Source organism: Microcebus murinus, chromosome 1 (genome assembly GCF_040939455.1).
Source record: "Microcebus murinus isolate Inina chromosome 1, M.murinus_Inina_mat1.0, whole genome shotgun sequence".
In the NCBI taxonomy this organism is placed as follows: domain Eukaryota; kingdom Metazoa; phylum Chordata; class Mammalia; order Primates; family Cheirogaleidae; genus Microcebus; species Microcebus murinus.
Window position 1 is genome coordinate 93,385,641 of NC_134104.1, and position 16,166 is coordinate 93,401,806.

The 16,166-nt window shown below is 33.9% G+C and overlaps 1 protein-coding gene across 3 annotated transcripts in view; it reads right to left on the minus strand.

Annotated features, from left to right (window-relative positions):
- Window positions 1–16,166, minus strand: part of SERPINI1 (serpin family I member 1) — a 78,498-nt gene that overhangs the window by 17,846 nt on the left and 44,486 nt on the right. For all 3 annotated transcript variants that reach the window (XM_012779209.3, XM_076004105.1, XM_012779212.2), the window contains 4 exons: window positions 11,010–11,277; window positions 9,754–9,984; window positions 6,699–6,893; window positions 4,990–5,194 (listed from right to left, as the gene is read on the minus strand). In XM_012779209.3, the coding sequence (XP_012634663.1) occupies window positions 4,990–5,194; window positions 6,699–6,893; window positions 9,754–9,984; window positions 11,010–11,259 (881 nt within the window). In that variant the 5' untranslated portion in view covers window positions 11,260–11,277. The remainder of the gene's footprint in view (window positions 1–4,989; window positions 5,195–6,698; window positions 6,894–9,753; window positions 9,985–11,009; window positions 11,278–16,166) is intronic.

Consider the following 16,166-nt stretch of genomic DNA (forward strand, 5'->3'; position numbering starts at 1 on the left):
GTATTATTACTACCCTCAGGAAATAGAAGAAGAAATTTGAGTGGCAGATAGATGAAATAACTTAACTAAGGTAATACAGCTAATAAGTGGCAGAGCAGGGATATGGATCCATGTGGTATTATACATGTCCTGATCCATCTAAAATAAGAAGGTGAAGGAAAATATCAGGAGGGGCTCTGTTTTCTTCTTAAAAGCAACTTGGTTTGTTTCACACTTTTGCAGCTGGCTGGTCAGGTGGTGGTTAAGTAACTGATTCAAGTGAACTTGGAGAAGTTCCTTAATTTCTGAGCCTCAGTTTTGGCATGTGAAAAATGGCAATAGTTATATCTACTTTGTGGCATTGTTGGAAGGATTAATAAGGTTTCTAAAAGTCTTAGGATGGTGCTAGCATGCAGGAGGCATGCAACGTAGGACATACTATTACTAGTGTGTACTACGTCGAAGTTATGCATGTCACATTATTATAGATGTTAAGGTGCTGTATATTTACATTCTAGAAGTAGTTGGAATAATTTTATTAAATAGCTGTATTAATTCCTGCTAACCTAAATTAGTCAAATCTAGTGCTTTATTCATTTTAATATTTGTAGTGTTTGGCATAGGACAAACCACATAGGTTGAAGTGGCATTAAATTCAGGTATTATTAAGATTTTTTTGTTCAAAGTTGAAGACAGAATGTAAATAATATCCACTTGTCCATTTGTTGTTTTTTTTCTTACCAAACTATTGAAAAATAGCTATTATTCATTTATTATCTCTCTTCCCTTAATATCGGCTAATATTAATACAAATAATCATTATCATGTACCATAAATTGAGTGCTTACGATGTCCCAGGCACTATGAAAATACTTTTATGTGCGTAGTATCTAGTTAATCATTTCTATAATGATCTCAAACAACTCTATGAGATAGGTATTATTATCTCTGGACTACAGAAGAACAACACTAAAGCTTTACAAAGCTAAGCAACTTTCCATAATCACAGGTAATAGGTGGAAGAACAAGAATACGAACTAAGGTCTTTCTGATTACAAAGCCCCCCATCACTGATCACTAAGTATAACAATGGCTTTTCAAAATAAAACAATATTAGAGCCAGACTTGACATTTTACTGAGTGTAAAAATAAAAAGCCATAACACTTGCTTTTTGTAAAGCCAGAAAGCATGCCTGTTTTAATAAAGGCATACAATGCAATTATGCATTTGCAACTTTCTGTCTGAATAAGTCAGAGAGGTCTGTTGGCGGGAGAGGGATAAAGACTGAGTAGACCTGTGAAGCAAGTCTTAGAAAAGAACAAATATATATCCTATGTAAGATATTAGAAAATGTATAAGCAACTAAAAAACAAATCAAACCCTTTGTAGGAAAACCTAATGAAAAGATTCATGTTAAAGAACAAAATCAGGTGGCTTACGTATTGGTTTTCTTTTTAAACATGGAACTAAAATACTTTGTTCATAGACAATCATTTCAAAATATCAGGATGGTGTCTGGTTACAAATGGACAACTTCTTCACATCCTTTGATTTCCAACACTCTAATCACAAATGACAAATCTGAGACTGCAAATGTCAGAATAGACTACAGTGGGATGCATCTGCATTCCAAATATTAAGATCTTTGATGTTGATTTTAGAAAAATATTCTTATACGTAAGATATATTAGTAAAGTCTGAAAAGGAAGAGTATACATTAAAGAGAGTAAAATTTTAGAGAGTCATATTTTTAAGGAAATTCCATTTAGAGAAAAGTATATATAATGCTACTTAAAGGTTAACACAAGATAAATACTAGGACTTAAGAGGTACACTAAACAAATAAACAATAATATTAATAATAGGTAATAATTATATGATGCTTATTCTGTGCCAGATTTTATTATAAAATATTTTTTAGGTATTTTACATATATATTAGACAAACTATTTTTACTATCATGGATACATAGGAAGATCTGGCAATTATATTTAATTCTTAGAGATGTACAACTGTGCACAAATCTTGTGGTATTTCATTGGATTTGGTGATATCACATCGATATGGCAATCTTTTTTTTAAATTTTTTTATTTCAGCATATTATGGGGGTACAAATGTTTAGCAATCTTTCTCTTGAATAGATTCTTGTATTTTGGACAAAAATATGATTTTAATTTAGCATTGAATTTGTGTAAGATGTAGGATGTATTGTTTGGGAAAAAATTGTAAAAAGACTAAAGTAATTACTTTCTCTACACTCCCCCAACCCCCAACAATACTGTCTCTTAAGGACAGTATTGTAAAGCTGTTTGTATAACCTCTAGTATAATTCAAAGTAAAAGTACCTGTTAAGAAGGACAAGAATGTGGGCCAATTATAGAAATGCAAAGTTGCATTTTCAGAGTAATATCTGTGAATGAAACTATATAAGCCATTAAAGACTGACACTTAAGTAAACCTTGAACATAACTATTAGAAACATTTTTACGTTTGCTAAAACTGGGTCACATAAATCTTTACCTTCATCGAACACTTAGTGGACACTAATGCTGTAAAATGAAGGATGGATAGTTTTACTTTCATTACTGTAACAGATAAGTATTTGCAAACAGTCAATCTCTTATAAACAGAAAGCAAATTTACCCTATCTAGCTATTCAGTCTATCTATTCAGAGGGAAAGTTCATGGAACTCCTGGAAAATGGCTACATGGTAATTAGCTGTGCCTACTTTAGTAAAAGGCATTAATATAAGCAAGAGAGCTAAACTATTTCATAATTGAAGAATATCTCTTAGAAAATGCAAATTTAATTTTCTTCTGCTGTCACATTCAATTTCTCAGTGGACAGAACCTGGAGGCTATATTTTCTAGTGAATATGATTGAATTAGAATACATGATACTTATTAACCATTCCTTTAGAACCCTGTTAAAATATTCCTAAATAACTCTGCATCATTACAGAATGGAAGCATTTGGAGACACTGCACTTAATTCATGGATCTAATAAGGGAAGCATTACACTGTACTGAATTTCTCATATTATCAAAAGGAATTCCTTATAAAACACAAGTAAAAATACTAAATTAATGATAAAAGTTCACCAGACAAGGATAATCACAGACTAAATATTTTAAAGGTTTAGACTTGATTTAGATAGCAATTGATATTTAGTTCAAAAGTAAATTGTTCTCTGAAGATACATTGTTTACCTATTAAGTGTGTAAAAGTCAATTCTCAAATATTTAAAAAACTTGGCTCTATTTATTAGTTATTCATTGACCATCTGTTCTTAAAAATAAACTTATAGTAGAATCTTTTTACATAATTGTACTGTCATGGAAAGTTATGCATGCTAAATATCTTAGCCAAAAAGAAAAAAAATCAACCATTGGAGTTATGCTTACCTTAATTTTTATATGTAGACTAAGAAATATATGGCTATATATTAGGTATGAAAATATATTATGAATATATAGCATCATATAATGCTCTATAATGAATATGTAACATAATACTATATATTTTGAGTAGCTAAGTTTTTGTAAAAATAGATATTTACATAAGATGTAACTTTTAAATGATAATCCCTAAAATTAGAATAAAGATGAGTTAGTTAATGCATGTTTGCTCAGGCTGATCTCGTTAACTCCTGGCCTCAAACAATCCTCCTTCCTCAACCTCCCAAAGTGCTAGGATTATAGGATAAACCACCACACCCGGCCAATAATTTAGCTTTAATACTAATGTTTTATTTATCACGTTTCAATGTTCATAGTAATTAATCATACTTGAATAACTTTCTTAATATAGAATGAGTGTTAGAACTATACTTCCACATATATATACACATTTATACTTACCTGTTATTGACTTTTTTTCTTTATTAACAGGTTTAGTGGGTACAAGTTGAATTCTATTACATGTATATATTATATAGTGGCAAAGTCTGGGCTTTTGGTGAATATTCATTTATAAACTAAAATTCACACGTTGTTTTTATAAACATGTTATATGTGTTTATTGTCCTACCTCACCTACTGGGTTTTAAGGTATTCAAAGACAGAATAAATATCTTCTGCTGGGCTTTGTTTTGTAAATACTTATTGTATTCCTGTTATAGGAGGGAGAATTAGCTATACCCTAGAAGAACTTACAGAAAGAAAAGAAGAACCACAAAAAGGTAATGTTATTGTGGGATGATGACAGGCAATAAATAACAGGGAAGAAGTATATAAGTGGGGCCAAAGTGAGGGCCACTTGCTCCATCAGGTAGTTTATGGCAGGCTTCCTGGAAAAACTAGTGCCAGAGCGTCACCTTGAAGGCTAAGAAACACTATATAGCAAAGAAATGGGAGGGGGCCATTTTAAGCCAAGGCAAGAACATAAATGGAGATTCAAAGGCATGAAAAGTGTGATGGAGTGGCATAACTACAAGTCCCTGGATAAAACTTGCTACAAAATGTTTGATGTGAGTGGCCAGAGTTGGGGTTAAGGAAGTGGATGATAGTTAGGACATTAAAGGCCTTTCGTGGATTTTATTTTTTCAGCCACAGGTAGAATTTTGAGCAGAGTTGCTTCTTCCTGCCAATTTATGTTTGCATGTCAACACTTAGCACAGTGATTTGCTTATGGTTCTTCCAGCAATGTCAGAGATTGTTTTCTCTCCAGCTTTAATCGATTTTAAATATTAATGAAATACAGAAGACTGTTAATGCAAATGATATTCAGAGACAATCTATTGAAAAATCTTCTAAAACAAAGCTAAGAATGTTGAATTATATCTGAAATCACCTCTTGGTAAATAGTACCGAATCAATCAGCTAGTGAGCATTTGTCTCCAGGCAGGACCATGTGAGTATGAAAAAATATGTTTTAAAAAATCAGAAGAAGAAGAGAATAAGTACAAGTCTTAAAAATCAAAAGCAGTTCCAAGAGGTTTTTTGGGTCAGACCTTCATTGATAGCCTTCCCTCCATGCTGTGGGAGGGGTTAAATAGAAGCCTCTCACCTAGGCAAGTATACTTCCACTTTTTGCTTCTTCACAGAGTTCGCCCATTCTTCAATCAGCTGCGGTTTGACCAGTGGCTCTAGAGTAGCCAGTGGAACTTCCTGTCTGGACAGCACCAGCATCATGCTTATCTCATCTCCCTCATACGGTATTTCGAGGACTTGGTAGATTCCACCAGCTTCATTGGAGCCATCACTAAATTCTCCTAAAATGAAACAAACAAACAAACACAAAACCATAAAAGGCATATATCGAATTAATTTTTTAAAAAAATAAAATTTGTTAAAAGTTTATTCCAAAATGGCATATAGAATATAAGTAATTCAGACATCTGAGAAAAAGAGGTTTTATTTGAAAACAGGCTCTGAAATTCAAATGAATCCTCAGCTCTGTAGAATTTATTTTATTGTAGAATCCACAGAGTTATTTCACATTTGTCATTAACATGTTCTCTGGATTTGCTTTTCATTTTTAAATGAGATAATTCAATATATTTAAAGGATATCATTAGAAACAATGAAAAGTCCTGGTTAGAAAAATAAATCACTGGCTCCAAGTGGGATATAAATTGCATTTATCAATATCCACTTGGTTTTTAAGAAGGGAAAATTTGACCATGTAATAATTGTCACTCTATTATCATCATGACTACAAGTTTGGAAGCAAAGATTGTACAGCCAAAATGAAATCTAAGCATTCTACAATAGTTATCTAGTGCATTTATGACAATTAAGGTCCCCAAATTACATAATTATGTAAATACATTTATTGGCTTTGTGCTCTACGAATTTAGCCAAGTTAACTAGGCTTACATATTTAAAAAAAAAGTCTTTAAAACAGATTGTTCTGCCACCACTTTAAAATTTTTTCTATTTTCAAAAATAAGTATAATGTTTTTGTTATGAATATTTTTCTATATCTGATCAAAGTCCTTTAGATATCACACTAAACATTTTGATTTTCATATAAATAGGTATTTCTTTCCTTGTTTTGACTGTTAATCTGCTCTGATTAAAATCTTTTAATATGACAATATACTTTTAAATAGAATAAATAATTAGTTCTAACATATATTTGGCTTAAAATTACATTTCTGCTTATGACTTAACAAATTAATATAATTTATTATAGTATATAGGAAGGAATAATACCCTAAACTTCTGAAGAGTCCAATGAAACATCTGAAAATAATGTCAAGGATATTGAGTCATATCACAAATTATAGGCTCTCAATAAATAAAACAATGAATGAACAATTATGTCTGGCTATACATATACAAGTATATGAAATCAAAATTTTAAAGGAAAAAAAGTTCTTGAATGAGAAGAATGCTTGAAATTCAAAAGGCGGTACAGGGCCCAAATCATGTGCTTGTTGGAACATCTGGTTCACTAAAACCCATCACAAAGCCAGTGACTTTTTGGAGTAAATCAGAATGTTTTTGCACAGTGTCAGGTATTTTCAGATGAATAAAGCCATTCTGCAGATGTCATCAAATTTATAAATTAAAAAAATATTGAAAAACTGTCAATGCATATAATATTCACTCAAGATCTAATTAGAGGCCTTTGAAAAATGGAGCCAAGGAAATTTAATTGTAGCCCAAATTAAATTGACAAAGAATTAGAGTAATGAATATTTCATGCTCTTTCTTAGAAATTTGTTGATATACTGCAAGAAGAGGGAAATAAAAGCCAAAATGTCTTACCATAATAAAATTCTCCTTGTTGATACATCATTGGAATTTGTACTTCACTTTCATCATCTTTAGTGAAAGAAAAGGTTCTAGTATTTTCAGGTCTAAACTGTGACTTCCAGTTCCCCTTGAAATAGACTGCATTGATGAGGGCCAGATGAGTGGCAGCATCAAAATCCCTTGGGGATACCAAATCTTTCAACAGATCTATTTAGGAAAAAATGAACAAATAAAAATCTACATTAAATTGGAAGGTGAAGGGGGACCAAAAGATTATCAAACTGCCATCTGATAAAATGGTACAGAAAAACTGTATACCAAATTTATTGAGGTCATTAAATATGAAATGTCCGATATTGAATCAAAAGTTTAGTAGTTTATTATATCTCAAACAAAAAGCAGAGCAATTAATTAAAGTATGCCCCTATACTGTCAAAACAGTTTTGCCCTCTTGATGGTAGCTTGTTTATGCCAGCAGTGAAGAAGCCTACAGAACGAGTGGTGATGAAATTGAGAAAGATGTTTTCCACAGCTTGTTGAGAATTGAACATTTTTCCTTGCACGCAGTGGTCCAATACCTGGAAGAAGTGGTAGTCAGTGGTGCAAATATGGTGGATGGCAGAGTTTCTAAGTCCAAGCTCTGTAGTTTGAGCAGCATTGTTTGTGCAACATGTGGTGGAGTGTTGTCTTGCAAGAGGATTGGTCTGTCTCTATTGAACAATCTCTGCTGCTTAATTGCAAGCATCGACATCATTTTGTCCAAATGGTTGCAGTAGACATCCGCTGTAATCAGTTGACCAGGTTTCGTGAAACTGTAGTGTATAATACCAGCAATGGACCACCAAAAAATAGACACTGGTTAGCTTTTTTGATGAATACTCAGTTTGGGACTGTGTTTCAGCACTTCATCTTTATCCAATCATTGTGCCAAAAACTTGGGATTGTCAAAAAGAATCCATTTTTCATCACACATAACAATACAATGTAGAAATTGTTCTCCTTTATGTCATGAGAGCAAAGGAAGGCAAGCCTCAAGACGATTTCTCTTCTGACACTCATTTAATTCATGATGTACCCATTTATCCAGTTTCTTTACTTTTCCCATTTGTTTCAAATGATACAATATTGTTGGAATAGTGATGTCAAACCTTGCTGCTAATTCACATGCAGGTTGAGATTGACTGGCTTCTACTACAGCTTTCAGCTCATCATTATCACCTTTGTCTCTGGTAGCTCACATGGCCCATTTTCAAGATTAAAATCACCAGAACAGAACTTCTCAAAGCATTGATGTGCTACATTCTTCCCAAACACCTAATTGATATTTCAAGCTGTCTGCGCTGCATAGGTTCCACGATAGAACTCATATTCAAAAATAACACAAATTTTTGACTTATCCATGGTTTCACAAAAATTACTCTAAACAAATTTGAAAGATAATTAATAAGCCAAATCATACATTTGAAAGAATGAGAATCTACCTTCATAATAAAAATAAAACAAGAAGTGTCAGAGTGAAATGGCAGAGATAACAACTGCCAAACTTAGTACGCAAGGAAATCGGACATTTCATACTTAATAATTTAAAACACAATACAAATTAAAAGTATCTTACTTTCAAAGGACAAAAACTACACACACACACACATACAAAATTATATATATATTAGCAATATAGGGCATCCAAATACTCATACCACCTAACATAATACTGGTAGCATCTTGACACACAAACTACGAAACCACATAAAACAGGATCTCAGGCTTCACCACCTTCTAGTTGCAATGATACATGTAAAACTCTTAACACAGAATAAGCATTCAATCAGTGTTTCTAAATTTATTCTTGAACAAAGTACTCTATTAAATTTTATCCAATTCAAACTTTTCCTGCATGTATATTAATGGGACATCTTTCTGCCAGTATAACAACTGCTTTTGACTAGGGGAAAACAGATTAGTGAAAGCCAATTTAACTCATGACGGATTATTTTCTATCATTTGAAACATTCCTTTCCAAGTCTATTTTTAAAAGATATTGGGTCTTTGCTGTTTGCTAAAGTGTCCAATGAAGTTTAAAAACAAACGGATTTTAATAATTCAAACTATTTCAGGTGGATTATTACGCTTAATTTATTCTTTGTTGAAAAAACTAAATATAAGTTTCTTTTACCCTACATTTTAATCTCATAGTTAAAAAACACAGGACCAAAATTTGTTCTGTATTCTTTCATTTTATTAATCATAGCATTTAAGGTAAAAGGTGCCTCAGCATTTTGGGATTATAGGATACTCAGTATCTTATTTGTTGCTAAACAGCTTCTAGTCTGTGAACTAACACACCCACAGATTCCTACGAAGCAAAGCCCTGCAAAACTCCTGAAACTTTTCACGTCTCCTAGCCCTATTTCTCAACATCTACTTTTAATGTGGTCTCATTTTTTTTAGATCCTAACTTCAATTATTTTGCTAGTAAAATTGAAATATAAACATTTATAAACTTTAAGTACATTTTAAAAATATGAAATAGAAATGAAATCTAGAATAAATGCATCTCACCCTATTTCCTCTCCATTTGTTTGGGTTTAAAATGAGCAGCTTTTAAAAAAATGAATCCTATACAAGTTTTTTTGATCACTGAACAAGTTCTGTGGTTCAAAAGCCAACAAACATCTTTAAACTCTGATTTTTAAATTTCTTATTCTATGTTAATCATATCGTTAAGAGATCCACCAACTGCCATTCTATCTAGTAACTAATCCACTAGTCAGCTCAAGCAAAATTCCATACAGTAGTTGAGATTCCTGTACAGAGGAAACCCATCCATCAGAAAGCACAGATTTTAGATTATCAGTGTCAAATTCTATATACACCAAAAGATTTAACTTTCTCAAATATTCATTCATAAACAATATTTCTAAAGTAGACTGTACTCTATACTAAATAATTATTAGATACTCAACTAAATACTAGCTAACATTCAAAATATAAAAGGAGAGGATGCTTTCAGAAGTAAAAGATAGTTAAAACTAAGCTAGTCAAGAAGGAAAGGAACCAAATGACATACTGTTTGTGTTATTCTCCACCCACTTATTAATGTGGTTGGCCACGGCTATATTTTGACTGAAGTCCACACGATTTACTTCTGCATTAAAGTATTTTTTCAGCATTTTCAAAAACTCATCATTGATATGAAATCCATTTTGCACAAAGAGGGAATTGGCAATTTTCATCACATACTGGCTCTCTTCAGCAGTTACCATGTTAGAGAAATCCTCCAAGAAAGAAAATTCTTCACCTGCAAGATGACAGAGGACAAGTTTATTAGTGGAACAAAAACGGTGAAAGATCAAGGAGAGGGAAGAGGCATTAAAGCACAAGGCAGATTAACAGAAAAATGGCCCAAGGGAAAAGTGCCAGGCTTATTCCCCACATTGACATGGTAAGGAAGTTCCAATACTTGTACTATTTCTAGATGTTCAAATTAACTTTTTGCAGCTTAATATTATTAACTGATGTTATTTTTTATTCTGTTGTCATCTTGCTAGAATCTGCAAAGTAGAGATTTTTAAGTTGTTTTCTTTCAAAGTACTCATATTACTTTCATTAAATCAGTCTTATTTTATAATTATCAGAATTAATTATCGAGTTTAAAATCCAAGATATTCCTTTAAATTTTACTCAGTAGACTTCTGAAAAATCTTATAAATAGAAAATTAGAACATACTAATAATTCTTAGCTTCTTAATGAGTTAATTGACATGTATATTAGAAGTATTAAAATAAAAAGCATACATCATGTCAAAGTGATTACAAAATACCTTTTGGCTAGAAATTTCCTCCAATAAATATAATTTTTATAAGATAACATTTCAATAAGAGGTCTTGGATGCTATTTAAACAAGGATGATATAGTTGATTTTAAGCAAAAATTCCAGATATTCCTAGAAAACTATGTTGTCTTTCTTTGTAGCACTCTTCATAGCTATAAATTTTCATTTATTTGTGTGATAAATGATTAATATATGCTTCTCCCTCTAGACTGGAAACACCAGATAATGTTTGTTTTTGTCTATCACAGTGGAGTTTATTTGTAATAATTTTAAAAAGATGTAATTTCCTTAGATTCACTCAGCCAGAAATGGAGCCAGAGCCGGAATTAATACCTTTCTTGGGCTTCCTAATTCTTCTCCTAGCCACACCATCTCAATGAGATCATTTCTTACCCTATGTAAATATTGCTGCTTCTGGCATAAGAAGACAACATAACTGAATTAGAAGATAAGTCAAAAGTCTTGAGAAATCAAACCTAAGCACACTTACCATTTTTCAGGCTGTCATACCCCATTGAATGGCGGATTTCTTTCTGGGTAGACCCTTGGGCCCCAAGTTCCATCATTCCCATTGCAAGAGCAATACTCAATGGAGAAAAGAGAATATTTTCATCTTCTCCTGTAGCTCTAAGATGGTTATACATATTCACTGACAACTCAGTGATGGTTTCACCAGGAAAAGTGGCCCCTAAAGCCATGCTTTGTAGAATCAGCAAAGAGAAGAGTCCAAGGAAAGCCATGTTGGAATGATTTCAAGCCTAAAAAATAATAATTTGCATATTAATTATTAATTTTCTTAAAGAAATGAGGGACAGGTAAAAATATAAAGAATTATTTCTTGGCAAAGTTGTAAAGCAAACCAAAGATTTTTAAACACATCCTGTATGTCTTTAGTATCTCTATAACAAAAGCCTCATAAAAGGATATGATAGAAGGTTCTACTTTTAAAAAGTCAATTAATAGTCAAATGAACAAATAATACTGCTAAATTGTGAGGATTCTCACAGGAATAAGGTAGCCATGGTCTCCACCTTCATGGGGTTGAGAGTATGTAAAGTTACATATCCAGCAAGTAATTTTAAGTCACGTTTGGTGAAGCTAATTTATCAATTTTTTGTAGTCTTGCCACATATATTTTGATCATGATTTCGTACCAACTTATTCTAGCTTCTAATAAACTATGTAGGTCCAGGACAAATACAATAAAAATCAAAAGATGTTTGCAGGGTTTAAGATTAACTAGCATAGTTAAGCAATAGAAAATGTCACTTTACTCATTTACTACAATTTATAAAATTAATGCACCTTGCAACTGGGTTACCAACTGGCAAGAAGAGATCAGACACACACCTGCCACAAGTCCCAATGTGCTCAGCCCAGGCTGCAGAACCCACAGGAAGTGGTAACCCAGGGGAGCAGCTCAGCACATCCTGTGTGGTTGGTCCTCACAGGTTGGTTCCAGTGAGGCTGCTGCTCCCAGTGACAATCTTTGGGCAGGGAGGAGCCTCCTGCTACAGTTGAGAATGAAGTTGAATTCTTGCTACATTAATGGGGTGGGGAACCTAAGGCCTCAAGGCCACATGTGGCCCTCCAAATCCCCAAGGTGTCGCCTCAACCGAATCCAAACTTCACAGAAAAAATCCCTTTATTAAAAGGATTTGTCCTGTAAAAATTGGATTCAGTCAAAAGGCTGCACTCAGGATCCAGAAGGTCATATGTGGCCCTAGGCCGCAGGTCCCTCACTCCATTGAATATTTCTAATTTTCGGACTCATCTTGTTCTTGCACCAAATGGAAGGGCTTGAAGGCCACATTTTCTCTTGGGGGGAGAAATGTCAGTGCCCAGATAGCTCTTGAGTAATATTTCTGCCTCTTGGCATGCCAGTATTCCAGAAGCCCGGTCTCCCACAAACAAGCTGACTTGCACACACTGTGGACAGGAATCCCTCTTTTTTCTGTATGCATCCTTCCACTTTGTCCCTGCAGGCAGCTAAACTGCTTATTTAAACAATTAAGTAACTTACTTGTTCTTGATCATTTTAAAAAAATCATCATTAAAACAACATGTAAAGTAATATTGTGCAAACATATTTGGTAAATTGTATTTTAATTAGGATTGTGCATTAACAGTCTCCACTACTCAATTAACAGAGTACACACTCAATTAAAAGAGTGCATACACATTTAAATGTAGAACAATATGTTTCCAACAGGCTTTTAAGTTGGAAGATCCTAATCAGTCCTGTAATATTTGCAATTCTGATGTCAGAGAACTGCCTAGTCACTTTGTAAGTCCTCTACATTTTAAGATTAGAAGCATCAGGTTTTTTTTATTTGTCCAAAGGTCCTCAGCCCTCCTCTCCCCCCAGCATTTGTATTAGGGGTTAAATAATTCTTGCTTATTTAGGAAAGTATGGCTTAGCATATATGTAAGTATGGACTCTTGCAACCTCCACTGCTAATGGGATGTCTGCTAATGAGAGATGAAGTGCACCGTTGCAGGACAGGGTCTCATTCATGCAGAGTTGGGACAGAGCCAGGTGCCAAGAGCACAGCAGCCCTCCCTGCCAGTCTACTAACTTCAGCCACCATTGGGAGGCCGCTACTTCTGTGGCATTCTCCCTTCCTTTTGTACTCGAGAGAACTCCAGGAAAAGATGGAAGCTTGACTCTAGTGTTTGTGTTGACACTGGTGTAAGCAAACCTACTAAGCTTCCAGCTGCATAAAAGTTTATCACATACAAATATGTACAGTATATAATACTTGATAATGATAATCAACAATTATGTTTCGGTTTATGTTTTTACTGTTAATTGTTTTGCAAGTAGAGTGTATTCCTTCTACTTAAAAAAGTTAACTGTAAAAGAGCCTCAAGCAGGTCCTCCAGGAGGCATTCCAAAAGAAGGCATTGCTATTATGGGAGATGACAGCTCTATGCATGTTATTGCCCCTGAAGACCTTCCAGTGGAACAAGGTGAAAGTTAGTGATATTGATCCTGACCCTGTGTAGGCCTAAGCTTATGTGTGTTTGTATCTTAGCTTTTGACAAAAAAAGTTTAAAAAGTAAAAAAATCAAAAATTTTTAAAAATAGAAACAAGCTTACAGAGTAAGGATATAAAGAAAGAAAATATTTTTGTCCAGCTATACAATGTGTTTGTGTTTTAAGCTAAGTGTTATTACAAAATAGGCAAAAAGTTTAAAAATGTTTTTAAGTTTATAACTTCAAAATGTTATAGTAAGCTAAGGTTAATTTATTACTAAAGAACGAAAAATATTCTTTTATAAATTTAGTGTAGCCTGGGTGTTCAGTGTTTATGAAGTTTATAGTAGTCCACAATAATGTCCTAGAAGACTTCACATTCACTCATCAATCACTCACTGATTTACCCAGAACAACTTCCAGTCCTGCAAGCTCTATTCATTGTAAGTGCTCTATGCAGGTGTACCTTTTTTTTTTTTATCTTATACCTTATTTTCACTGTATCTTTTCTATGTATAGATATGTTTAGATATAGAAATATTTATTTAATAGTGTGTTACAATTGCCCACAGTATTCAGTGAAGTAACATGCTGTACAAGTTTGTAACCTAGAAGCAAAAGGCTATACCATATGTTGCCTAGGTGTGTCGTAGGCTAGTCATCTAGGCTTGTATAAGTACACTCTGATATTCACACAAGGATGAAATCGCCTAAAGACTCATTTCTTCAAACATATCACTATCATTAAGCAATACATGCCTGTGTATGACCAAGAAATTAAATTCTCTGTATGATGGCTGCATCTATCAGTCCGTAACACAACTATTTAGAAACCACTGTATTTAACATGAGTATCAAATTTTAGGCTAATAAAAATAATTTGTTCATATAAAACAAAAACCAACCTATTGCCAATAAGCATTCCAGAAAATGGGTCAGGTCTGTTATGTTAATAAGCATTTTTATTAGAAATGAATTTACAATGAGATAATAACAATAGCTAAGTATTTACAAGGACTATCTTACTTAAACTTTGCACTCACCCTATGTGTATTCTTACTGTCGCCATTTTAGAAAAGGAAACGCAGGTTTACAGAGTTTAGGAATTTGCCCACGATTATATAGGAAGTGCTAAATCAAAGACTGGAGCCCAAGTCATCCTTAAAAGGGCTTTAACTACTAAGCAAAACTGCCTCTCCAGTCCTTGAACAAGTGAGAAGATATAGGACTTGGAGAACAAAGGCTTGGATTTAAGTCTAAGGTCTGATAACATGCTCTTGGACCTTCAGCAAGTCACACATATTCCCTCAGCCTTAGCTTCTTCATTCATGAAATGAAGATTCTAATCCCTACTCTGCAAAATTATTAAAGAAACAAATGAGAGTGTGTGTGTGAAGCACTCATTTTAAGCTACAAATTATACTAATAGAGGGCATTATTATGAGAAAACGTTTCCTAGGTATGTGTATTTTCTAAGTTAAACAAGAGGCTATGGAGTATTTTATAATCCCCGTTGGCCCACTAGCCAATGTAGCACCATTAGCCATTCATTCAGCCAAAATTTATAGAAGTTCCATGAAGACATTAAAATACATAAAGACAGGCTCTTGTACTCAAGGAATACACATCACTGTGCAAGAGTGCACAATGTGGCTCTTGTAGTGGCTCTTCAAACAAACAAACAAACAAACAAAAGATCCTTTGGAGAATTAGGAGAGTAAATCATCCCTTCAGAAAAATGCATGCACTTGGATAACAGAAAATTATATCTACTGGCCAGGATACTGACTGACCTCAGGTTAAGAAACCCTGGTCTCCAGCAAATGGTCTAGATGGAGAAAGAAGCAGTGTTTGATGGATCTGCAGTTCTGCAGGTTTCCTTTACAGGAGAAAACGGAGATGTCAAAAATATTAACACATCTTTGGGCTTATAGAACACCTGGAAAGAGCATCCATTATATTTGTGAGAGAAGGCTCTTCCAGGGCAGTGAGCAGCAGGCCACTGATGACACATACTGCCAGCAAATAGGAGCCATGTGGCTATGAATGGTGGGAATAGGTCATGTCAGGGAACTCTTCAGCAGAGATTGAAATAACTCTGATGTGGAAACACACATTTATCTTTCCTCCTTTTAAAGGCAAGATTTCCAGTTTGCCAGCAAAATTACTTCTGTTAGTCTGTTTCAATCTTTCTGATCCCACCTACCCTGCCCCTGGTATCTGCTTCCTCCTACCTCTGCTGCCTCTGACTATGCCTGAGTTTTTCTTTTCCTTTTTTTTTTTTTTTTTTTTTTTTTTTTTTTTTTTTGCTAAGAGTGGGGGTCAGAGGTTTCCTTTCCCTGTTCTATGCTCTTTTTTGACATTATTTCAGATTTGGAGACTTCTTTTTCTTTCTGTCTTTTTTTTTTTTTTTTTTTTAAGAGAGAGGATCTTGCTTCCTTGAGTAGGCTAGAGGGCAGTGGTGTGATCCTAGCTCACTGCAGCTTTGAGCTCCTGGGCTCAAGCAATCCTCTTGCCTCAGTCTCCTGAGGAGCTGGTACTATAGGAGAGCACCACCATGCCCAGCTAATTTTTCTTATTATTTTGTAGAGACAGGGTCTCACTATGTTGTCCAGGCTGGTCCCAAACTTCTGGCTTCAAGCAATCCTCCTGCCTTGGCCTCCCGAA